Source organism: Carcharodon carcharias, chromosome 2 (assembly GCF_017639515.1).
Source record: "Carcharodon carcharias isolate sCarCar2 chromosome 2, sCarCar2.pri, whole genome shotgun sequence".
Taxonomy (NCBI): Eukaryota; Metazoa; Chordata; class Chondrichthyes; order Lamniformes; family Lamnidae; genus Carcharodon; species Carcharodon carcharias.
In genome coordinates, this window is record NC_054468.1 from 32,342,494 (window position 1) to 32,368,110 (window position 25,617).

General features: G+C 45.7%; 1 protein-coding gene across 1 annotated transcript in view; it reads right to left on the reverse strand.

Moving 5' to 3' along the window:
* Nucleotides 1–25,617, reverse strand: part of LOC121287192 (anosmin-1-like) — a 190,156-nt gene that overhangs the window by 118,320 nt on the left and 46,219 nt on the right. The window contains exon 2 of the mRNA XM_041204833.1: nt 12,071–12,118. Within this exon, the coding sequence (XP_041060767.1) occupies nt 12,071–12,118 (48 nt within the window). The remainder of the gene's footprint in view (nt 1–12,070; nt 12,119–25,617) is intronic.

Genomic DNA, 25,617 nt, shown 5'->3' on the forward strand with positions numbered 1-25,617 from the left:
TAATAAATGGCTTCAGCTAGAATCACAGGGGTGAATTTTACAGTCCCTGTCTGATATTTGAAGGGGGCTGATGCTTATAAAATAAGAAGGGCGGACTGCCTGTTGACTTCCTGCCCAGCCCCGACCTATCTCTCATATTATGGTTGGCAGGTAAGGAGTTAGGCAGCCAGCCAGCCCACCCTTGGGCCTGTTGCTGCCCTTAAGTAGCCGTTATAATATGTGCAGCAGGTGAAGGTGGAAGCATGGCAGGCAGCCTGGCATATTTCACTGCACGGGCTGCTGTCGGGCAGGAAGGGGAGGTTCCTCCTATGGTGGGGGGGGGGGGATTCCCTGTGCCCATCGGAAGCATACCCCTAGATCATACCTTCCTTTAAACCTCTCTCCAGGCCTCTAAAACACGCACACTCCTCTCCCCCGCCACCCCCATCCCCTTCCCCCCTTGCTCGTGTCTCCCAGGCAAGCCCATCCTAAATCCCCAGACTTACCTGAAACCCAGGATCCATGATACTTCTTCTCCGTGGACTGCTTGCAGTCCCAGCAGTGGTCACTACTCCATCCTGGCACTGCTGAGACGAGAGGCCTGCCAGCCAATCTGATTGGGACTTCTAGGGCAGGACTCCCTCCCAGATGGGAGGAGAAGTCCCACACTAACCTAATTAAGGCTGCCCCCAGCATAATATTGCTGAGGAGCTGCTGGATTTCTAGAAGGTGCGGTACTTTTGGCTGCAGGAAGCATCTGCCCACCATCCCACCCCCCGCCGTAAAATCCATCCCATCGATTCACAGAATATTACAACGCAGAAGGATGTGCACTGAGTCTGTCCTGGCTCTCTGGAAGAGCAAACCAGTTAGCCCCAGTAACTGGATGTGCTACGAAAAGCATACCTAGCAGTCAAGACCGAAAAAGATACTCTCTAAGGCATAGGGAACCAGGACTCAAATACAAGAGTGACGTGAGATACAAAAAACAGAAATCTAGATTAAGGATAGAAAAGACTTGAAAACACCCGTATTCCTGAACTGGGAATGACAAACTCAGTGCTCCAAATGTGATTGTTAACAGAAGTGGATAGCAGGCTATTTCATTAATTATAAATTAATAAGAGAATAATTGTTACATTTTGCTCAAAGTTTCCTTATTTTATAATCACTGAAACACTTTGCTACAGGATTTTCTGTGCCCGCTGGCATTGGGCGTGTTCGGTGGTATGAACAGACAATATGGCGTGATCGATTTCATGACAGTACGAAACTAGTTCGTGATTGTCTGCTCAACTCACCAATGGCGGGCTGCGTTTCCCACCACTGGACCACCAAGTGCTCCAAAGCTTTTCACCCGCTGACACAGACTGCAAAGTCATGAGTGGTTTAGCGGACTGCAGAACTGTTGGACGACTGCACATGTTGTACAATCTCCTTGCTAAAGCTGGCCATGGAGCAGTCACAGCTGGAGTCGCTCACAGTCCTTTGCAATGTCAGCATCCCGGTTTGGGCCTGTCTCCCATATGGTTCAAGTTAACAGTGCAGCCTTGCAGTGCGGGTTAGGGGAATGCCAGCATCTGAGCTGAGAGTCCAATGGGCAAAGCTACCGCCAATCAGTTGGGCGGAGTTGGGCGGGGTTTCGGGCAGCCAAGCAGTGCACTAATGTCTAACCATCCAAGTGGTAGCCAGCACTCCCGGGAAAGCGTTAAAGGGCCTTCACACTTAACCAGGACAGGTTCTTAGTACACCCTTGCTAACCACGTGTCTCTCTCTTTCAGCCTGCAGGAGGGGTACATCAGGATCATGGAGCCTGGTGAACTAGTTGTATGCCTGATGGCCCACAGAGAGCGAAGACAACAGCAGAGAGAGCAACTGAGGCTCCTGGTTGCGCAGAGGTAGGAGCAGCCCCTCAGGATGAAGGGATGGCTGGGGCTCCTGCACATGCTGCTGAAGAACCACAGCAAGTCATCACTGGGCAGCGCCTAGTGACACCCAGGGCCTATAGACACCGCCTTTCATTCCTGCAGATGACCGAGAGCCAGTGTCGCCAAAGACTGCACATGTCTAGGGAACTAGTTGGTCATATCTGCCAGCTATTGCAGGATTTGGTGCCACAGAGATTTAGAGGACATCTACTGCCAGTGGCTGTGAAAGTGACCGTAGCACTCAACTTCTATGCCAGTGGCTCCTTACAGGGCTCCACAGGTGACCTCTGTGGGATTTCACAGGCCTCCACCCACAAATGCATCAATGAGGTCACAGATGCCATTTGTGCATTTTACCTGGGACCCGGACAGCCAGGATGCAAGAGCGATTGCATTCGCCCAGATCTCATGCTCCCCATAGGTGCAGGGTGTGATTGACTGCGCTCAGATCTCCGTTGCTACACGTGGTCAACTATATCAAGTGCAAGGGGTTCCACTCGCTGAACGTGGAGCTGGTGTCCCCCCACCAGAAATGCATCCTGAGGTGTGCGCACGGTTTCCAGTGCATGTGCATCACTCTTACATCCTCAGTTGGTCACAGATACCTGAAGTCTTCCAGGGCCCACAGAGGCGGCAGGGATGATTCCTCGGGGACAAGGGCTATCCGCAGAGGACGTGACTGATGATACCCGTGCGGCGGCCTCAGACTGCAGCAGAGCAATGGTATAATGAGGCTCATGCTGCAAACTGCAACTTGCTGGAGCAGACCATCGGAATGCTGAAGATGAGGTTCCGCCCTGGACCGGTCTGGTGGAGTCCTGCAATACAGTCCGCAGAGGGTGTCATGCACCGTTGTCATGTGCTGCTTCCTTTACAACCTGGCGCTGCAATGGGGATTCAAGCTGGCTGAAGAGGGAATGGAGCTGGAGGTCTCCTCCTCCTCCGAAGACATCAAGGGGGATGAGGGTGAGAAGATCCTTGAAGGCGACAATAATGGGGATGAGGCCCTCGCACTGGCCAGGCAAGGCAGGCATACTCGGGGGGCCCTCAGCTGCTAGATTTGTGAAGGATGATGACGACATGCAGTGAGGAGACACCATAGATCCTCACATTGCATTATGAACCTTTGACTCCAGCCTGGCTCATGGCAGCACACGTACCCTCTGGGATAATGTTCCAATAATGGAGACGCAGTGGAGGCCCTAATAATCGCTCAACTGCAGGAGGAGGATGATGACATGCAGTGAAGACACTCCATAGATCTTCACATAGCCTCTGAGAGTGTCTGACTCCTGTCTGGCCGTGGGCAGCTTGCTTGCTCTCTGTGATCAGGGTTATATCATAGAGACACAGCCATGAAACTTTAGCAACAACGGATCATTTGTCCGCCTTCAACATCTGAGCCCTTCAGGAGCACAGCATCACTGGTCACAGATGCTGAAGAGATGGGAGCAAGACCTACATTAAAGGTGCCGAGAGCACACAGAGAGAATGACGGAACTCTGTGGTGCCTGCCCACAACATTCTGGCAGCAATGACAAGCACCGTCAAGGTGCAGGCATCAGTAATGTGTCCAGGGAGTGTGAGGCCGGACCATCACTTTGGTCTGAAGGCTGCACAGAGAACAGGGAAGGGGCCCTGTACTGAGGCACCTGCCTTTACCTTGTACTGAAAAGTTTCACATTTGAGTGACAAGAACACTGCTCATCAGAACAAGGATCCATAGGCAAGGAGACATTCTTTGGAGTTTACTGACAGTAGTGAACAGTATGCACAAGTGATCAACTCCCATGCCCAGGCTGTGCAACTAGTTTTTCTTAACTTTCCTATCCCTGCTGCTATGTCTTGGTACTCCCTGGACATCCACAGCGGAGGTGGAGGTGGCCTGCTGCCTGTGGCTTCCTGTCTGTGATGACCTTGGCGGGCAGCCCCTGGAGGGCCAAGACTTGAAGGGCCCTGGCCTAATTTCAGGATTCTGCTGCCTGGCTGTGGTACCTTCTTTGGCCTGTGGAGTGGGAACCACTGAGGTCACAGGATTTGGATAGGCTGGGGACTCGCAGAGTGGGATGGCTGGGTGGATGGCTCCAGGTTGTGCACCTGCTGATCCTCCTCCCTTTGGGTGTCCAAGGGCCCCAGGCTGATTCCTTGAGGAGAAGGAGTAGCAGGAGTGAGATTGAGCTGCCTAGCACCCCTCTCGCATTGATACTGTTGGAGGCCAACTATGGCATCAGTGATGGATTTGAGCCTGCGCAGCAGGGCAGGAGTAATGTCCTGGAATAAGGTCTCCAGGGCGGCTGCCATCCTACCAGTGTTGACCTTGATGTGTTCGCATGTCAGTGCTAACACCTCAGAGTGAAGGTGGAAGGACTCCTTCATCGTGCTCTGCAATCTGAGAAGTGCAGTGGACATCCCTTCCTGACGTTCCCTGGCTTGCCTTTGCAGCTCCAGCAACTGTGACATGACCGAGTCCAGAGGCTCGTCATCTCATCAATTTCTGGCCTCCAACATTCCTCAGAGCGCTGGACACCTGGGAAATTCCTGCTGCCACCTGCTGTGGATCAGGAAGTGCAATGTGCTCACCAGATTGGGATCCTGAGGCTACTCTAATGCTAGATCCCACCAAGGTGTGTGTCTCTGCACCAGTGGAGGGTGTGGGTGAGCGCTGTGATGGGACTTCAGGAAGGGTGCCTCCAGATTCCTCTTCAGGGGTTTCTTCTGGGCTTGATTGGAGGCCCTGGATCATGGGCTCCATCGGCAGATGCCCCTGCGAAAGCAGGGGAAGATAATGAGTGCATGACAGTGGCCTGTGAAACAGGACACATCACTCACAGCATGGTTTCCTGATGGATGTTGCACTGCTGGACCCTCACTTGGTAGAGCACCGCAGACCTCACTGTCAGAGCTGGATGGCTCTGTTTTCAAAGTCCTTGAGGGCGTTGATTTCAGGCATTCCGTCACCAGTCTGCGACCTCTCCCTCTTGTTGTGTGCTAGCTTGTCCTGTGTGAATAGAGATGGAGAAAGTGTAAGCAGGACACCTGCCAGGTCAGATGATAAGTATGCCTGTCCTGTGTGGGTGGCGAGTGGTGAGGACAATGATAGTGAGTGAGAGAGAGCGAATGATGATATCCCTTGAACTGGCAGTGAGTGAGGGCCCTGTGGATGTGTGATGGGTTTGTGAGTGTGTGAGTTGAGAGTGATGAAAGAGTGACTTACCCTGGCGGAACGAAGGAGGTCATTCATCCTCTTGCGGCACTAGGTGGCTGTCCTCTTTTGAAGGGTGTTGGCGCTGACTACCACTGCCACTGCCTCCCAAGCCAGGTTAGTGCTGTTGCTGCCCATCCTGCAGCCAGAGCAGGAATAGAGGACATCTGGTGGGTCTCCACGGCATCCAAAAGGTGCTTGAGGGATGCATTGCTGAAGTCTTCTTCAGTTTCAGGGCCATGTCTTCTGTGCAGCAGTGGTGGTCTGGAAGCACTGAGATGTATGCTTGTGGCTGCACTTTAAATATGGCGCCCAGCGTGATACAGCGGCAGGCTGATGGTGGGCAGACGAATGTGAGCCCACCCACCATGGAAGAAGGTTTTTTTCTGGAAGTGTATGAAAAATGTGGCAGGTTTGGGACAATACAGTGTGAAAACCCGCCATTGTGGCCAGCAGGTAAAACATAGTAAAACGTAGTTTTACCTGCCCGCTATCACACTTAGTGCAAACCTGGCACGATTCTGCCCGTTAACTCTCTCTCTCCACAGGCATTGCCATACGTGATGAGCATTTTCAGGGTTATTTTAATGTTGATGTTACAGATGTATTTCAGGAATTGAGGCTGGTAAGTCTAGGCATGGTCTCTGTGTTAGAAATAAAGTCCAGCTAGCTGGGACTGGCTCCTTCATAAGGCGTGCTTAAGAGGGCTGCAACAAGTTATGCCTTTAGGTGATGCAAGCTTGAATATCTCAGTGACTTAGGTGATCAGTACCCAAGTAAAGTGCTTGATTGAAAGTTTATTATGATTTTGCTTAGAATTTTAGGAGAGAATTTTCCCTCCGTTGGGGGGGGGCGTTGTTCGGGGGCAGGCGCAGGCCTGAACGCCGATTGGGTCCGCGCTGCCATTTTACGTGGGCCTGCCCAGTGTGAGGCGCGACTGGAAGCCTCAGGGGGATAAGTTTTAAGTTTTAAAAATTTTGATAAAGAAAAGAAAATTTAAGACATGTCCCAGCATGTGACAGTGTCACATGAGCTGGGACATGTCGATGAAATGAAAAAATGTATTTAATTTTATGAACCCTTCATGAAACCTCATCCTGCCCATGGATGAGGTTTCATGAAAAATGCAACGGCCACCTGGGCTCTTCACCTGCCCGCCAACCTTAAGGTTGGACGGGCAGCTTTCTCAATAGCCTCAATTAGTTAATTAATGGCATTAACAGGCTTTGACAGTTTGGCAGGCGTGCAGCCGACTTGGCTGCGTGCCCGCCGAACTGAGAAACTAAATGATGTGCGGTGATGTCGGGACACACGCCCAACGTCATTTTACGCCTTGGCGAGCGGGCCCCACCCCACCCCCGCTCACTGAGCCAAAAATTCTCCCCTTAGGGTAAGCTGCTAAATGGAAGATAAAAACAGTAAAGAGAAATGGGAAAGAAACACAATTTGATCTGCCGATTGCTAGATATTTTACTCAACTAGAAAAGATTCTAAGAATCAACTAAAGAAAGATTATACACACAGACTTACCGCCATCAATCGTCTGCTTAAGTAAATAGTCTGCTGGCAATGTAGCCATAGCATGGATTTATTAAGCTCAAGTTGCTTTTGACAAATTTAATGTTGTATTTTGAAATCACCAATTAGGAAGATATATTGTCATTTCAGTGTACCTGGAATTTCAAAAGGTGTCACACAAAAGGCTTCTAAGAAAAACTTCGGCGTCTGGCATAAGGGGATGGAAAGTTTGAAATGGACAGAAAGTAAAGAAGATAAATACATATGTTGTTTGGATCACGTAAGGTTGGAATTATTGGGCCCAATTTTCTTGGAAAATTAATAGCTTGTTATTGACGCCGTTATTACGCACAAAACAGCCAGAAGGTCCAGGGGAAGAAGAGATACAGCGTGACTTGTGAATCTCCAAAACTTTCTGTTCGTTTTACACTGCTCCACCACATGCTTTGTACAAATGGGAACTTGCCTGAACCTCCCTGTTATTTTTAAGAACCTATTAGATTTTTCACAATAATTGCCAATTAAATTCACCACAGGAAGTTAGGTCTAGTAATTAGCAATGTATTTTTTAAGGTGATAATTATTAATGAAATGTCAATCGATCTCTCCTGCCCAGAAGGGGAGCAACTTAAATGGTTTAGAATCAATCCTATAAAGAGGTACTTTGCTCTTAGAGATTTTAAGGCTTCAAACTTATATTTTTTTTACATTCTCTGTCAAGCTCTTTATTTCTCTCTCCCTTAATCCAACCTTTCTTTCCTTGTCAAAAACAGAATTACCTGGAAAAACTCAGCAGGACTGTTGAAGGGTCATGAGGACTCGAAACGTCAACCCTTTTCTTCTCCGCCGATGCTGCCAGACCTGCTGAGTTTTTCCAGGTAATTCTGTGTTTGTTTTGGATTTCCAGCATCTGCAGTTTTTTTGTTTTTATCTTTCTTTCCTTGCCTTTATTTGACCTGGTTTGACCTGAAATTAATCTCTTTCTCCACCTTTCCTTTGTTTCTTTCTCAATCCTTAAATCACATTAAAGAGATAGACCATTGGTCCACTCATTCATTAAATTTCCAAATGCACCTTGCTGGACCATTATCACCTTGCACTTCCAGCAAGTTATGGGGCAAATTATTTTCGAGCTGACAGGTACAGGATAAAGCTGCATGCCACAAGATGTGCCATGACAGCATGATTTGACCCAATGTACCTTAGAAGGTCAGTGCTAAGGTCATCTTTGAGAACAAACCGTTGAGGTGTTAGGTGCAAACTTGCTGTCAACAGCAAAAGAGGTTGTTTGGCAAATGGCAAAGAGGACAATAAAGACAAATGTCAGTACAAAATGCTGGCAGATATAATTTATTGTTGCTAAGTGTAAGATAATACATTTTGGGGAATTTTAGATCTCTGAAGGCGGAGGGGCATGTTAGTGGGGTGGTGAGAAAGGCACATGGGACACTTGCCTTTATCAATCGAGGCATAGATTACAAAAGTACGGAGGTCATATTGGAGTTGTATAGAACCTTGGTGAGGCCACAGCTGGAGCACTGTGTGCAGTTCTGGTCGCCACATTATAGGAAGGATATGATTGCACTAGAGGGGGTGCAGAGGAGATTCACCAGGATGTTGCCTGGGATGAAACATTTAAGTTATGAAGAGAGCTTGGATAGACTTGGGTTGTTTTCGTTGGAGCAGAGAAGACTGAGGGGCGACCTGATCGAGGTGTACAAGATTATGAGGGGCATGGACAGGGTGGATAGGGAGCAGTTGTTCCCCTTAGTTGAAAGGTCAGTCACAAGGGGGCATAAGTTCAAGGTGAGGGGCAGGGGGTTTAGGGGGGATGTGAGGAAAAACTTTTTTACCCAGAGGGTGGTGATGGTCTGGAATGCACTGCCTGGGAGGGTGGTGGAGGCAGGTTGCCTCGCATCCTTTAAAAAGTACCTGGATGAGCACTTGGCACGTCATAACATTCAAGGCTATGGGCCAAGTGCTGGATTAGGTAGGTAGGTCAGGTGTTTCTCATGTGTCGGTGCAGACTCGATGGGCTGAAGGGCCTCTTCTGCACTGTGATTCTGTGATTCTGTGAAACGAACAAGGATTGGGACTATATAATCAACAGAAACATGCTGTGGAATGTTGATGAACGGAGAGACCTGAAGATTCAAATATTTAATTCTCGGAGACTCTATGTAACAGTTAAAGGAATAGAAGCAAGTTCAACAGCATTTTGGGTTTTATAAATAGGTGTATTGAGTATAAGAATGACAAAGATATATTTGTCCAAGGCATTGGTCACAATTAGAACATGTTGCAGTTTTGGATGCCCTGTTACAGTTTCATATGTTCTGTATTAAAATTACGTACATATTTGGTTGCAAATCTAACCGACCTTCAGCACTTGTAGAATACTACAATCACACACGTACCACCTGAAAACGTTCAATGTTTTTAAGGCTCAATTTTACCTCTCCTTCGACGAATGAGAAGAGGGCTTTCAGGAGTTAACGCCCGACTCATGCTTAGGCTATTTTATCAGGTGCATTCTGGAAAACATTGGAGAGCCTCATCCCACAAAAGCAAGGGCTTCATTGGTAATTAAAAGTCAGGGGCTGATGATATTGTTCAGGCTCAGACATGAATTTAATCCAGGACTGTGTGACTCTCGCTGAGTATGTTGAGCCTCCTGTGGGGCCCCCCCCATTTCTTCTATTGACTAAAATCACCTCCTAAAACTCCGCTTTCTTCCCTCTGATGATGTAGCTTAGTAACAGAGATGCTTTAAACCATTTAGTCCCCAGCAGCATGAAAAACCTCTCACAGGCTTCACATTATTGGGAACAAAAGAACAGGAGTAAGCCAGAATCTCATGTCTGTTACACTATTCAACAAGATCATGACTTTTTTTATTCATTCATGCAATGAGGGTGTTGTTGCCAAGGCCAGCATTTGTTCTCACCCCTAATTGCCCTTGAGAGGGTGATGGTGAAATGCCTTTTTGAATCAGTGCAGTCCACATGGTGTAGGTGGACGCACAGCGATTTTAGAGAGGGAGTTCCAGGATTTTGATCCAATGACAATGAAGGGATGGTGAAATAATTCCAAGTCAGGATGGTGTGTAACTTGGAAGGGAACTTGCAGGTTGTGGTGTTCCCATGCATCTTCTGCCCCAGTTCTTCCAGGTGGTGAGAGTCATGGGTTTGGAAGGTGCTATTGAAAGTGCCTTGGGGAGTTGCTGCAGCACATCTTTTAGATGCTACACACTGCTGCCACTGTGCACCAGTGGTTGAGGGGGGTGAAGGTCTAACGTGGTGGATGGGGCCCCAATCAAGTGGGGTAATTTGTCCTGGATGGTGTCAAGCTTCTTTAGTGTTGTTGGAGCTGCACTCATCCTGGCCTCTGACATGCTCTTGTAGCTACAGTATTTCTATGGCTAGTCCAGTTAAATTTCTGGCCAATGGTAACCTCCAGGAAGTTGATGGTGGAGGATTCAGAGATAGCGATGTTGCTGAATGTCATGGGGAGATAGTTAGATTCTTTCTTGATGGAGATGGTCATGGGCTGGCACTTGTGTGACCCTAATGTTATTAGCTCAAGCCTGAATGTTGTCCTGGCCTTGCTGCATATGGATCCAGACTGTTTCAGAGTTTGAAGAGTCATGAATGATACTGAACATTGTGCACTTATCAGCCTACTAAATACATTGCCTCTTAATAAAATATTTTAACAAAAGAAAAGCCTAATCAATATCCATTTAAATAAATCAAGGTATTGTGCCCTTTTTCTGGAGGTTATTACACATGAAGAATATGAAATGCATGAGGAATTTTCACACCACTGAATCTAGTAACAGTGCAAATAATGTTTGAAAATCTCTTGCACGTAGAGGGGACTAAGACCTCACACTGGATATTTTTATTTTATATATATTTGTCTGTATTCTCATGGCTAATTTCTAAAATTTTAAAAACTGGACAAAGACATTTTAAAATGGCTGAAGGTATATCTGTCTGTGATCCTGAACAAAAGGAGCTATAATGGCAGTATCGCAGAAAATTGCACCTTGTTATCTCTGAAGAGACCCTAACGGCCTCCTGTGGGCTGCAGAAACCAACTACAAAGAGAACTATATAAAATTCATCTGCATTTCATGAGCCAGGCCTGGCCAACCGGAGCCTGTCCATCTGCTAGGACAAAGAACCCTGCAAACTTGCTTTCAAGCCTTAATGACTTGAACATTTAACAATCTCAGGGACTTAAACAAAGGGATACACACCCTTTCTCAAAGCCAGAGTGGAGAGGTGGGAGTCATGTGACATGACTCACTAGCTGGTGGAACCAGTTACATTGCTGTACTGAAAACTCAGTCTGCCATTTTACAATCTACAAGCAGCGACACAGAAAAGGGGCTCTGCTCAAATTCAATGCCTAACCCCCATCTACACCATTGCCTACAGGATTGATTTATATCTGCATGCCTATTTTCTCATGTGAAGTGAACTCTACTAAAAAGTGAATTACACAGCATCGATTTTCAACCTGCAGACCTCCATGAAAGGATACCTTATTGGACTTTGATTCTGGACTCTGGACTCACGTGAAACGATAACTCTTTTCTTTGTGCCTTTTTCCCTGTAAATCTTTCTTATCTCTATCCCTCTTTTAATGGATGCGTGTGCAGGTGGCTATGTGGCGACTCCACTCCTTCTCTTTGAGTGTGTGCAAATAAACTAACCCTCTGAGTTCATTATATCACAAGTTTGCTGTGGGGTTATGGACATAAATTGGATCACACCAAAACTGAGGGTTGGGAAATACGCCACTTACAAAGGGGGGAAGCAAATCAAAACACCTTTCTGTTTATAGACGGTGAGAGGAGAAATCAGGGTTGTTTAAATTAACCCCCCTCCTGTCTGTAACATGGCACATACTTATAAGAGAGCACATTGTTTAAGGATGTGTTCTGAATATAAGAGATATGAACACAATTATGAGCTCTCTAGCTTTACAGTTTAAAGATATCATTTGAACCATCGATTAGGTCACAATGCTTTAAATCACACCCAGGCATGCGCATATAATATGCATTGGGAAATGGGAGTAAGTTACAGGCTGTAATTTGAAGCAGGGCATTCAGTTGCTTACATATAAACCATCTAAAGTCTGCCCATTTGACCAGGTTCCTTGTGACTCACTATGACTTATCCATCTAGTATTTGTGTAATCCACCTGAATCCTATCAGTTAGATCTCCATCAAAGCCAATAATAATTCCTATTATTTTGTATAGAAACAAGACATTCAACTATGCAGTTGCTATGTGCGAAGCAAATACAAGACTGAACATTTCCACAAAACCATATTAAATAAACAAAGTTAAATTGCAAAGTTGCAATAAAATGGGATGGGGTTATTTGGATGATGCTATATACAAAGGAAGTCTCCAGCTGACTCACCTGAGCACACCTCCTATGACCCTCGCACCAAGTTAGAATCTCCTCATTCTGCAAAACAAAATTAATTGATTCATTTGCTGACAATCTCTTGTTTGATAAGTAATGCATTCTGTCAAATAGAATTGCAATAACTTAAGAACATGCACAGATTTCATTTAGTTGTGGTGGATATGTTTCCTTCTTGGTCTTTCTAATTGTTTGTCATTTTTGGTATGTTGTTGTAATTTTGAAAGGCCAAAAACGATACAGTTTCTTGCCAAAGGCCATTTCAAAAATAATCATAATTATCTTGTTGACTGAACCAAGGTAAAATATCAGGGAAAAATAAACAGAAGTAAGTTACACCAAAAATCATTCATGTGCAAGCTACCATGATCTTTTATACTGGTTCAAGGTCAGTTCATCCAAATCAGACTGCAGCAATAAAACTAGCCATGCCCCCAGATTGACACTGCAAAATTCCAACAATTACACTGATTTGGGAAGGCTCTTCAAATTGCACTACGTGATCAAGCATAAGTAGGCATTCTTTCAAAGAGTTTTCATATCAAAAAACATTTAATTTACTGAGAAATTGAATAGTATACATCAATGAAAAACGAGCCTGCATAGTTCTTTTTACAAGTCCTTTTTAGTGATTTTAAATCAGGTCACTCACAAATGGAGGACTTCACGTTTATTAAAAATGCTTATTTTTGTGATACTAATTTTTATTGTATTAATAAAAGTGGACCAGGTTACCACTCTCAAATACATCAGAGTGCTTTTTAATAGAAAGAAAAATAGAAATAATTATACTCTATTATGTTGAACGACTATGTAGATTCATGGAAGATTTTGCGTTTGTAATTATGCAAGTGATTTTTTTAAAAATTGGAAACTTGAAATGTAACCTAATCAACACAATGTCAAGTGTATTTTTTGGCTTACAATTTCCTGATTGCACCCAAAGCAGAAACTCTAGACCTATGTATTTATAAGAGTAGAGAAAAGAGTAGAGAACCCTGCATATGTATAACAAACCTGTCAGACTTCAGTGACTTTCATTCAAAATTGGTTTAACATCTACAGATCACTGCATGCAGAATCAATTTCACTTTACAAAAGCAGATGAATCTAATAATGAGGTCACCACATTCACAGCTGGCTGTTTAGATTACTTCAGAAGGAGTTTATAAACCTGTAACACATTTGGTAACTTGAGATTTGACGTATGATGACATCATAACTGAAAACACAGTATGCAGCAAAAACTTCAAACAAGTGTTTGAAAAATGTCAATCTGTACTTATCACCAAAACTGTTTTGCAAATACACTGTCACATTCAACTAATACTATAATTCTGTTTCTATTCCAGTAACAAAATTTGGTAATTTGACTTATATTTCAAAATAGCAACACAATGCAAAGTCTTAAAACAACACAGCTGTTATGACAACTACATCTTGGGCTGAAGAGTGTGGTTTGAAATGAGGCTATTACAAGTAGATTTCAGTTTACAGAGCATTGGATAAAAGCCCACAGATCTGAGAGAAGAATTTATTTTACTCAACAGGTGGGCAGTGTTTGTGACAGGGGTTCCTCAGTCAGGGCACTGACATCAATTTCTCTCTTGCAACTAATTCTTTTGTTCCATGAATTAGAGCTAGCCCACCAATAAATTGCTTATATTGCAGGTTTTGATTTTGAGTGCTGTAAATATTGGTACCATTTGTAATTTGGACATGGCTTTAAAGCTTAATGGACCACTGTTTTGACTTTACAAAAATATAAAGTTTTAGGTATCATGAGCTGGTATTTGAAGCAATGGTCCCACATAACATTACATTGATGTCACTGAGATAAAAGGGCCAATTTTCCACAACAAAATGGCCTGATTTCAGGCAGTAACAGAGTGGTCAAGGGTGGGAAGTGGACCAGGAAAGCTGCTCGATTGCCTCCTCAGTACCTGCTAACACCACCAGAATTTTCTGCTGAAAATGTTCGTGGATACTGAATACAACAGTGCAGACTTGACAGGAAATCACATTCTAACATAATTCTCATCACTACTGCCTTAGCAACGTTGGGCATCAGGATTTAGTGCAATCCTGATATCCAGTATTGCTATTAAAGGTGTGGAGAAGGGGAGCTAAAATTTAAAGGGCCACTTAGTTTAGTGGTGGGAAAATAAAAATAAATTTTAGTTTTTTTAAACCAGCCAGCATGATAACTATTTCTGGTCAGGTCACCCTTTTCACCACCCACAGCCCCACCGTCTGAGGTAGGCAAACTAGTGACAGTCCAAATACTGCTAGAAGGCCCAGACGTAAATGAATATGACTGGTTGTCACAACAGCTGGACACAAAGCCTGCCCTGCCACTGATTTCCACCAGATTGGAAAATCCAACCTCTTGTTTCGTTAAACATTCAACCACCCCGCTGTTGGGAACTCCACACAAAAATAGCTTCTGCAGAAATACAGCTACATAAACCTAAAAGAAATTAGCCGTCAACAGTTTTGAGCTCACCATTTCCTGAAAATTTTAATTTATACACTGTACATGGGAACTGATCAACACAGGTTGGGGAATCTTAACTCTCTCCACCTAGAAGAAACTAGGCAGAGTGGGAATTAAATTCCAAAATTACTATCTATCTCACTTCTCTGCTCAGGGCTATTTTAAAAATTGTTTCCTGGGGTTGTTGAGGTGCCTGGATGATTCAGATGTAGGTGCATTGAATACGTGCAAATCAAGATCCTATCACTTAGATGGATGCAAATGCAACTTTAACTGCCAACTGAATGACCTGCCAACTGGCCAGGTACCGTTCAGTAAAAGTAAACGTAAACTTTTTTTTGTGGGCCCCAGAGTAGCACACCCACAAAGAAAGTTTAATCAGCTGCCGCTGCAGGTTTTTCACCCTGTCAAGCACCCAATACCCCACCCAAACTTACCTAACTGCTAGTGACTTCTAGGCTACTCCAATTGCACAGGTCACAAACCAATAGCTGCCTCTGCAGGCTAATTTCAGATGGGTATAGGGTTGTCAACAATGATTAAATGTATTCCTGGAGGTTCATCACATGCCTTCCCCCCCACTCCAACCAAGTGTCAGTCAACACATCCATCCTTGTGACGTACTGCCTTCCTATGCCAATTGGAAAGAAGAATACTCATTACCCAATTAGATGATGTTTGATTGTCAGCCAAACAGTCTTCTTTTCCCCTATTTTCAACATTTTTATATCTGGTAAAGATAAATGTTCAAAGAAAATAAAAAGAGACTATCCTTTTTAACGTCCCTATGATTTTTCTCCAGGATTGTACACAGCAGTCTCTTGGAGATTGATCTTCAATTCCTGGAAACTACAGGCCAATCCTGGAGGGTTGGCAACCCTAGATGGGCAATTGACCAGCGGGATTAATCAGGCTTAGCCACTAAAAATGCACTAAAGAGTTAAACCCGAACCCCCCTTGTATGTTAGAATATTGATCTTTAGAACTTAGGTTAGGATCTCAATCAGATTGATAGGATAAGTCAGCTCTCTGAATTGACTGCAAGACTCTGACTGCACAATCTCATACCAATTCCTCACATACAATGGACCACTGCACAAAATTGTCTTTAGCACAGAACTAGATTTCCAGTCTCATTGAACAATGTTACAGGGAAGTGTGTTCTGGGCATCATAAAAAATTGCAGACAGGGAATACTGCACACGGTATTAAGTTTGGGCAGAGCAGAGGAAAATATGTTTGCATCTGACTGTTGTAACTGGCTAAGAAACATTTGATGCTAAAACTAGATACCCAAAGTGGAAAAACATTCTATTCTCATTTAACAAATACAAATAATATTGAACATATTTAAAAATTGTAGTAATGTGATCAATGTGATATTTTGAAAAAAAATTAAATCCTTCGCAGTTTAGTTTGTGACTTGGATTATAATATTTGGAAGTTTTTAAAAGCAGTATTCAACTAACTTTGATATATCTTTTAATTAAGAGTTTTGAAGCTTGGTGAATTTTACCTTATGAAAATGGGAACAAACACTTGGGTGTCATATTTGTGGCAAGATGTTAAAAAAAACACATGCACTTCAGGAAGTTCTTTACTAAAAGTGAATTAGGTGTGGCAAATTGCTGTACACATTTAAGAATCTGGTAAGAAAACACTAAGGCCTGGATTTTGCAGTCGTAATGGCAGCAAAACTGTCAGTGTTTGCCATTGTTACTCTGAAACTGACTGTATCCTCACATAAGTAGTAAAAAAATGGAAATCCAGAAGCTGCTGTCAATGATTTCCTCCTCCATATAGGACACTTTTGATGTCCTCAATGATAAAAATCTTAGAAAACGCTTGAACTAATGCTTACCTGTAAAAACCCTTGAAAAATTTCTGCCTTGTTGAATGAGGTTGAGCTGAGTTTTTAATGGTGTACTAAGTTATATTTATCATTAAATAACATCTCTGGCCCCAATAAGCTAATTTTACATTTGTGGAATGCCACGATAAAACATGTGACAAATTTTAAAAAATAATAAGTTTTTGGGAGAAAGGTTTTTATGAGATTTCAGCTTCTATCTAGATCCTATGTGCATGTCCCAATCTTTATTTCACTCTGGAAAATGGTTAAAAAGTGAAGGATAGTCAGTGTTTGTTACTTCCTGGTTTGCTGTCTGTAAGGATTTTGCAATGTAATCAGTTGTGTAGCCTACTTGATGACAACACTGGTGATGGATGCTGTAGATCCCCTTGACTTGGTGCCTGAATGAAACAAATGCTGGGAAATGGGAAATCCATGCCATTGGGATCGCTAGATCTTTGTGGGCAGTTTTGAGGTCAGTGGTGAGCTCCAACGCTTCACCACTGACTGCAAAATGCAGGCCAATATTGAAGTAAACACACATTGGTGTCAGGCCATCCTACTTTTTTCCCCTGATGTTTGCCCTGGTTTCAAGGAATACATAAATGTTTATTTAATAAGAATTTTGTTATACAACCAGTTAATTGTCCTAAACATGATATTAAGAAGCTCTCTTCTTCAGAGAGAATGCTGAAGTGCTAAAAATAGGAACAAAATAAAAAGAGCCTAGAATGAACGATGGCAGGAAGAGGAAAAGTTAACTTTCTGGTAATAATGGGATATGAAGGAGGAACAGTGGCCCACACTTCAAAAACAGTAAACCTATGTCCATTAGACTTATTCAAATGATTTGAAATGTTGGATTGTATAATGAAATGCCATGTATTCGTAATGATGACATGATTTAATACTTCTCAGCTTCTAACTTACTACCTTGTTATTCTTTTAATGCAATTTTGCAGCATCCATTCTCAGCACAGCACATATATAAAGGGGAGAATTCCCTGACAGTGAGTTTTAGGCTGCTATTCACCCAGGGGATTCTACAGCTTAAGATGTCATCAGCATCATATAGCTGGATAGCAACAATGTGACTTGCTGCCTTCTATTATTGTCAACATCACAGACTGGATCTTTATCTTGAGCAAGCTATGGTGCACACAGCATATATAACTTCAATTACATGCAATAATTACTGTGAGTCCCTTTCAGTTTGTTCCTGAAACCAGTACATTAAGGGTAGAATTTTTAGGTCGGCGTGTGGGTGTGCGCCCAACCCACTCGTGCATAAAATAACGTGATGATGTCGGGCGAGTGTCCCAATCTCATCCCGTCATCGCGTGATATTTTGGTTGGCGGGCGCGCACAAAAGTCGGAAGCGCGCCTGCTGACAATTAAGAGGGCAATTAAGCCCATTAAAGTTCCAATTGTCCCCAATTTTTCATGGTCCCGCCATGCAGGCTTTGCATTTTAGATGAAGCCTCATCCAAGGTGGAGGATGAGGTTTCTGTAATTAAATTAAAAAAATAAAAATGCGTGGACAGAATTTTCATCCTCTATAAGTTCGTGTGTCTGATTCTGATGCCTGAGCAGTTTTTCCTGGTTTTAAAAATCTTCATTTCTTGGTTTTAAATTCTTCAACTCCCTGAGGCTGCTCTCTGCCTTCAGGGAGCTTTCATTCAGCGCTCCCCCACCCCTGCGCTTACGTCAGCGCCCGTCTTCCTCCCCCCACCACAAACCCCCCCGCCACCCCCGGCAACGCTGAGCTTTTCAGCGTGTGTTTCATGCTGAAATTGCAGTCGGGGGGGCGACCGCGGGCCGTGGTCCATTTCTTGACCCACAGATCGCGGCTGCACGCCGACCTCAAAATCCTGCCCTAAGTGATCTTGCCTCTCAGCTATCAAGTATGAATAACTTTAACCTAAGAAAACTAACTGTGGAAGCAATAGTGGCATTGTTTTAATATTCTGTGGTGAAGCTTGAATTGCTCTTTATATACTTTGCAATGGTCTACAGGGAGCTGAGTATCAGATGGCAGGAGCCTGCTACTGAAGTCCTGGAGGAATAGATCTTGGCACTTAGGTAAGTAGCTTGGATTAAGGAAGAAAGCCTGGGGCAAAGATGACCTAAGGTTTTCCTTTGGGGCCCAGAGAAGCATGTCTGCCTCTCCTGACCCATAGGGCAGAATTTTCTCCTTGTCGGGCGGGCTGAGTTGGAGCGAGCGCGGGCAGGCGCAGATCAGGTCCACCCCACCATTTTACAAAGGCAGGCCAATTAAGGCCCACCCAGTGTGAATCGCGGCTCCAGAGGGCAGCGGCAGTGGGCGGGTGGTGGCAGGACTGCACTGACCACTGGGTCCAATGGCGACCCGGCAGCCTGTTTTAAAAAGCTCCTGCAGCTTTTCAAAGGCTATGAATCATGGCCAGTGGAAGGGGTCCCCAGAGCGCTGCTGGTGAGCAGGCCAGGCAGGAGGGAAGGGCAGGGGGGCACTGTGCCCCTTGTGTTTCTGATCATTGCCTTGCTGCCCTCCTCTTGGAGGTGGCAGCACGACGGGAGGTCCTCGTACCCCAGGATGGGAGGAGGAGGCCCCCCCACATGACGAAACGTGCCTGGGAGGAGGTGGTGAAGATGGTGAGCTCCCGCGACGTGGTGTGGCGCACCTGGGTCCAGTGTCACAAGCGCTTCAATGACCTGTTGCGCTCTGGAAGGGCGAGTACCATGTTGGCATTGGTCACTTAACCCAGCGGGTCGGCTTTCCCCCCTGCTGCCCCTCCCCTGCGCCCCCCCAAGTCTGAGTGTAGTGACTGCATTGAATCATTGATGGCATGTGTCCTTCGCTGGGTGGGCCAGCAGATATTGCCCACGCCGAGGTCACCCTGAGAGGGTGGTGAAGAGATGGGTTCTGCCCCTGCAGCATGTGGTACACTGAGACCCACATTACTGTTTTGGGAGGCAACGTAGAGGGGCTACATCTAGGTGCAGTGCTGGAACTCCAGGATTTGTCAAAGTCAGGGTGATGACGTAATGGGAGGGGAGCTTCAAGGTGGCGTGGCACCTAACGATCTACTGTCCTCTGCGCTCCATGTGCTTGCGACTCCTTGCTATGGAGGCCATGTGGTGCCAAATGTGATGTAGGCAGCATTTGGCTGGGGGGGGGGGCGGTGGCACGCGAACACAGGCTGAGCATCTTTGTGTGAGTGTTCGGCAGCAGTGGGGTGAGGAGGCACTGGAGCCCTGATATGTCCCTCTCTGGTTGGGGTGGGCCGTCTGCGAAAAGAGTCCAGGCACAAGTAGCACTAATCAATGCTCTTCTCTGCTTGTGAGGAGAAGAATACACATAATGCAGCCGAGTGGGTGAGGACTGGCGGAGAGCCGACACAGTTAGCGATTCTCAGCCGCTTTGAGCAGGAGGCCTTAGATTTGGAGAGGCGCCATGTGCCCAGGTCCACCGGTGTCAGTGAGACTGGGGTGCCACGGTCAGGTATGTGTGCTCAGCAGTGAGGTCACCATTGTTGTCCCATCAGCCATGGCAGTGCTGAATGTTCAGTGATTGAAGTTTGCAACATGGCTTGACCATTGCTTCTGGAAGGATGAGTGCATAAGGATCAGGGGGACAGGGATGCACATTGACATTGTCTCCACGTTAACTGATCCAATGTCCTTGTTCTTCCTTTCAGCAACAGCGGAGAAGAGCTGGGAGGAGGAACAGCAGAGGCCCCCTCTCACACCTGAGGGGCCTGAAGTCTCACCAGCATCACACCATCTCTGCCAGGCAGGCACCAACACAGATACTAGCGCCTCAGTAGGAATTAGGACATCGGTTAGTGTCCTGGGGCACAGCAGTGAAGGCACTTCACAGTCGCTGGAGGAGTTGGCAGAGACAGAGAGTGCCCATGGTGCCAGCAGTTGGAGGACTGCAGGGGACCAGGCACATGCTCAGTTGGTGCCTGATGATGTGCCTCCGAAGTCGTCTGCGATGCAGCAAACACAGGAAATGCGGCCGGGTGTGCAGGAGAATCTGGGGGAGATACATGAGGCTATGCTTGACTTGGTGTCCGTGGTGGAGGAGTCGACACAAACCATCGCCAATGCAATCAGCCTCGTGGCCGAGCACCATGCGTCCTCCATGGAAAGAGTGATGACTTTCGTGGAGAGACTCCTCCCGGAGACCAATCAGGGCTTCTTGGGGATGCGCTCGGACCAGCATGCCCTCACATCGGCATTGACCTTAGCTGGTCATTGCCAATGTGGGAGATGGTCTGGGCACCAAGTTTCCCAGCTTGGTGCCCATCCACACACGGTGAGCAGAGAGGTCCGAAGCGACCTCATGTCGGTGTAGCAGCTGCCTGTCATCTCTGTGGGCACCTCTCAGGGTGCTCCGGATGTGGGTGGCAGCTCCTCCGTGCCTCTGCTCCACAGGTCAGAGGACGACCGCCAAGATCATTGAGACCAACAGGACAGCAGAGTGAGCAGGCTGTCTCAGATGCCACCCTCAGCGAGGGGTCAGCACCAAGAAGTAGCACCCGAAAAGGTAAACATAAGGCACTTTAGGCACACCACAGTTTATCACTGGTAGTTTTGTGTTGGCCCGCAGTGAGGTCTTTATGAGTTGGTGTGTTTTTTAATACCTTTGTCATTTTGTTTTCTTAAGTTCCTTCGGTTATAATATTAAATTCCGACATGTCACCATGGCTGAGGGTGCCTCTTTGCTTCTGCAGGTGGATGGTTTCCAATAATGTAATGTATGCTTTGTGGGACATTCAGCTTTATTAACAAGGACCTTAGTTAATGTTCCTAACCTGGCAGATTTGGCACTTAGGTATCAAATATGGAGCCTGCAGCCCAGGCTTGTCCTAGAGGACCATCTGTGGTGTGCTAGCTGAAGGTTTGTTGGATTAAAGCCTCCGGGGTGTCCCTGCCTCCCTGGAGCATACCCGGGTCAGCGTCTACCTCCCTTGCATTTCCCTGTGCATGCTCATCCTTGGACTCGTGTGCAGCTGCAGCCACTGCACCTACGTCTTCTTCGTCCACTGTGTCCCCCCTTTCCAGCGCAATATTGTGGAGAGCACAGCATGCAACCACTATCAGTAACACATGATCTGGGGGGTACTGGACTGCGGCCCCTGAGCGGTCCAGGCATCAGAAGCGCATCTTGAGAAGACTAATGGTCCTCTCCACCACAGTCCTTATGGATGCATGGCTCCTATTGTACCGCAGCTCAGCTTCTGTTCTTGGATGGCGGAGAGGCGTCATGAGCCGCCTTCTGAGGGGATAGCCCTTGTCACCCAGCAGCCATCCATCAAGCTGGGCTGGAGCACTGAAGAGCCCAGGCACCTGGGAGTGTCTGAGGATGTAGGTGTCGTGGGAGCTGCCTGGGTACCTTGCACAGACTTGTAGAATCAGCATCCTGTGATCACACACTATCTGCACGTTCATGGAGTGGAAACCCTTCCTGTTGACGAAGGCAGCGGGCTCACCTGCTGGCGCCTTGATGGCCACATTTGTACAGTCTATTGCACCCTGGACACGGGGGAAGCCAGCAATCGTTGCGAAGCCTCTGGCTTGCTGTGTCTGTCTTGCCTGGTCCCAACGGAAGTGGATGAAAGTCAATGCATGTCTGAACAGAGCATTGTAACCTGCTTGACACGTGTGGACAGCTGATTGGGAGACATCACAAAGATCACCCACTGACCCCTGGAAGGAGCCAGAGGCACAGAAGTTGAGGGCAGCTGTGACCTTTAGAGCCACTGGCATGGGGTGCCCACCCACCCAATTCACGGAGATCTCAGGTCCAATCATCTGACAGATATAGCTGATTGTCTCCCTTGAGAGATGGAGCCTCCTTCAGCACTGCACCTCAGGCATATTGAGGTAGTGGCTTTGCCTGGCAGCAGGATAGTGGCGTCTTCTGCAGCCCCTTCCACCTTGGACTTCCTATTGGCCCTGCATCCCTTGTGCCTGCACCTGACCTCACAAAAGTGGCTCCCCTGGAGGCTGAATGTGCGCTCCTGGCCTACTCCCCCTCTAGCCCTCCCTTCCTCCTCAGAGGAGATGCCTCCAGTGAAGAGTTCAGCTCCCATTCCCAGGCCATGGAAAGGCTTCCTGAAACCTGCAGCCCAAAAAAACATTCCACACTGCAGAGTGCTAACCTGAAGGTTAAGAATCCAGAAAAAGCAGCTGGTATGCATTTTGAAGTATTGTAGATCACACAGGCAAGTATCAGTAACTTTGAAAAAACAATATTTGACAGAGCACACTTGCTCCCTCTTATCTGACCCGTGGATGTGGTTTATACAAATGCATCCAACTCACCTGCCCACTGCGCCCATGCGCTGACCCGAAGGTTGCACGGGCGCCGAAAAATTGGTGTCGATTGGTGCCTCAAGGGCCTTAAGTAGTCCATTAATTAATGGTGGGTGCGTATCGGAGATCAATGCGTGCCCACCCAACGAGATATCAAGATGGTACGCGGTGATGTTGGGATATTCGCCTGATGTCACCGTGTGTTATTTTACGCGCGGGCATGTGGGGGTGGGCCCCGCACACCAATGGGAAAATTCTGGCCATAGAAATCTAAAAAATAAAAAAATATCAAGGAATGGCTGAAGGCACTGGATACAGCAAGGTTAATGGGCTCTGACAACATCCCAGCTGTACTACTGAAGACTGCTCCTCCAAACCTAGCTGTGTCCTTAGCCAAGCTGTTTCAATACAGCTAAAAAATTGGCATCTATTTGACAGTGTGGAAAATTGTCCAGCTATGTCCTGTCCTCAAAAGGCAGAAAAATCAATCTGACCAATTATTACCACTTCAAGCCTACTCTCAATCATCAGCAAATTGATGGAAGGTGTTGTCGATAGTGCTATCAAGCTGCACTTCTTGATTATCTCCTCACGAATGTTCAGTTTGGGTTCCACCAGGATCTCTCAGCTCCTGACCTCATAACAGCCTTGGTCCAAACATGGACAAAAGAGCTAAATTCCAGAGGTGAGTTAACAGTGAATGCCCTTCACATTATAGCAGCATTTGATAGAATGAGGCATCAAGGAGTCCTTGTAAAATTGAAGTCAATAGGAATTGGGGGTAACCTCTACACTGGTTGGTACAAAGGGAGATAGCTGTGAAGTTCAATCATCCCAGTCCCAGGACATCACTGCAGGAGTTTCTCAGGGCAATGCCCTAGGCACAAACATTTTCAGCTGCTTCATCAATCAACTTTCCTCCATTATAAAGTTAGTAGTGGCGATTGCATAGTGTTCAGTTCCATTCACAACTCCGCAGGTAATGAAGCAGCCCAATTCTGCATGCAGCAAGACCTGGACAATCTTCAGGCTTGGGTGAAGTGGCAAATAACATTAATGCCACACTAGTGCCAGGAATTACCTTCCCCAACAAAAGAAATTCTAAACATCTCCCCTTGATATTCAGTTACATTGCCATTGCTGAATCTCCTACAATAAGCATCCTGTGGGGGGGAGTGGGAGGTTTGGGGTGGGGGGGTGGGGGGTGGGGGGGGGGGGGGGTGGCACGGGGGGGGTTGCTCACCATTAACAAGATTGGGTCAGGAACAGGGAATTCAGCAGTGAGTAATTCACCTCCTGACTCCCCAAAGCACAAGTCAGGAGTGTGATGGAATACCCTCTACTTACCTGGATAAGTGCAGCTCCAACAACACTCAAGAAGCTCTATACCCTCCAAGACAAAGCAGACAATTGACTGGCATGCCATCCACCATGTTAAACATTCACTCCCTTCACCACCAGTGCACTGTAGTTGTACTGTGTGTACTATGTATAGGATGTTCTGCAGCAAATCGCCCAACTTTGACATCTCCTTCCAAACACACGACCATTCCCATCTAGATAAACAAGGATTAGACCTGTAAGTGTATTCCCTTCAGGTCACATATCATCCTGACTTGGAAATATATTGCTGTTACTTCACTGTCACTGGGTCAAAATCCAGGAATTCGCTTTCCAACAGCAAATAGGCTGTTCAAGATTGCAATTCGCTACCACCTTCTCAAGGGCAATTAGGGATGGGCAATGCATGTTGATCTTACCAGCACCGTTCGCATCTCACGAACAAATAAAAAAATCGGTCAGCTGAACAAAAGATGCTGGAAAGACAGATAGTACTTTGTGCTATCCAGTCTTATACCACTGGCCACTGTTCCAGTTCTGTGAACATGAACCTAGGCATAGAAAAAAGATCAGTGGCAAGTGTACACAAACTGCACATTCCTGAAAATGAATCTGACTGAAGAGAAAACACTTTGATCTTTTCAGGGCAAATGGTGCTGGGGGAGGAAATAGTCCAGTTGTGCTTAGATCAAGGGAACAAGAGAGCAATTGTGTGTCAATGAGACTTAAGAAGAATCTATAAACAGAATACTCTGCTATATTGCAGTAAAGAGATACGTTTGTTACCCAGTTGGATTCAATCCCTATTATAACATATAACTCCTATTTTTGTAACCCAAGTAAAATGAATTTTTTCCTGCTGTGTGTAAAATGTGTTTACATGGCCAATATTCATTACACACAAGTAATCACGGAAACAAAAAATGTACTTGCTGTCGGAAATGTTTCAGAAAATATACCTCAAATGCATTTATTTTAACACTGTTTAGGCAAATCACATATGCAGAGCGCGTCTCACTATATCAAATGCACAATTTGTTTGAGACCTCTCTAAGCTAGTACTCATGAAAGCTTCATAATTGGTTTCACCGTTTGCCGAAACGTCCTGGAATTCGAAGAGACTCCCAAACATATGATGCTGATATGGTTCACTTCCTGTCATGTAAAGATTTAAAAGTACTCCCTGTATGGTGTTATTTATGTTTAGTTTGGATGCTAGACATTAAAAGGTTACACAGAGTTTTCTCACTTCAGCAGATGTGCCAACTACTACCCTGGATTCCAACAGAGGACTAAGTAATAGTAGTGATGAACTGAGAGGTAGATATACGTGTGGTGATTTTCAGGTTAAATACAACAATTCCTATAGGGTCTGAATGGCTGAAGTATCTGCATGTACTACAGAACAATGGAGCAGAAGTACAAACTAGTTACAAATAATGAAGAAATCATAAAAAGGAAAATTAAGTATTGGAAATTTGAAATAATTACTGGGAATACAGAGTAGAATAGGCAGCAACTGTAATGAGACAGGTAATGATGTTTTGG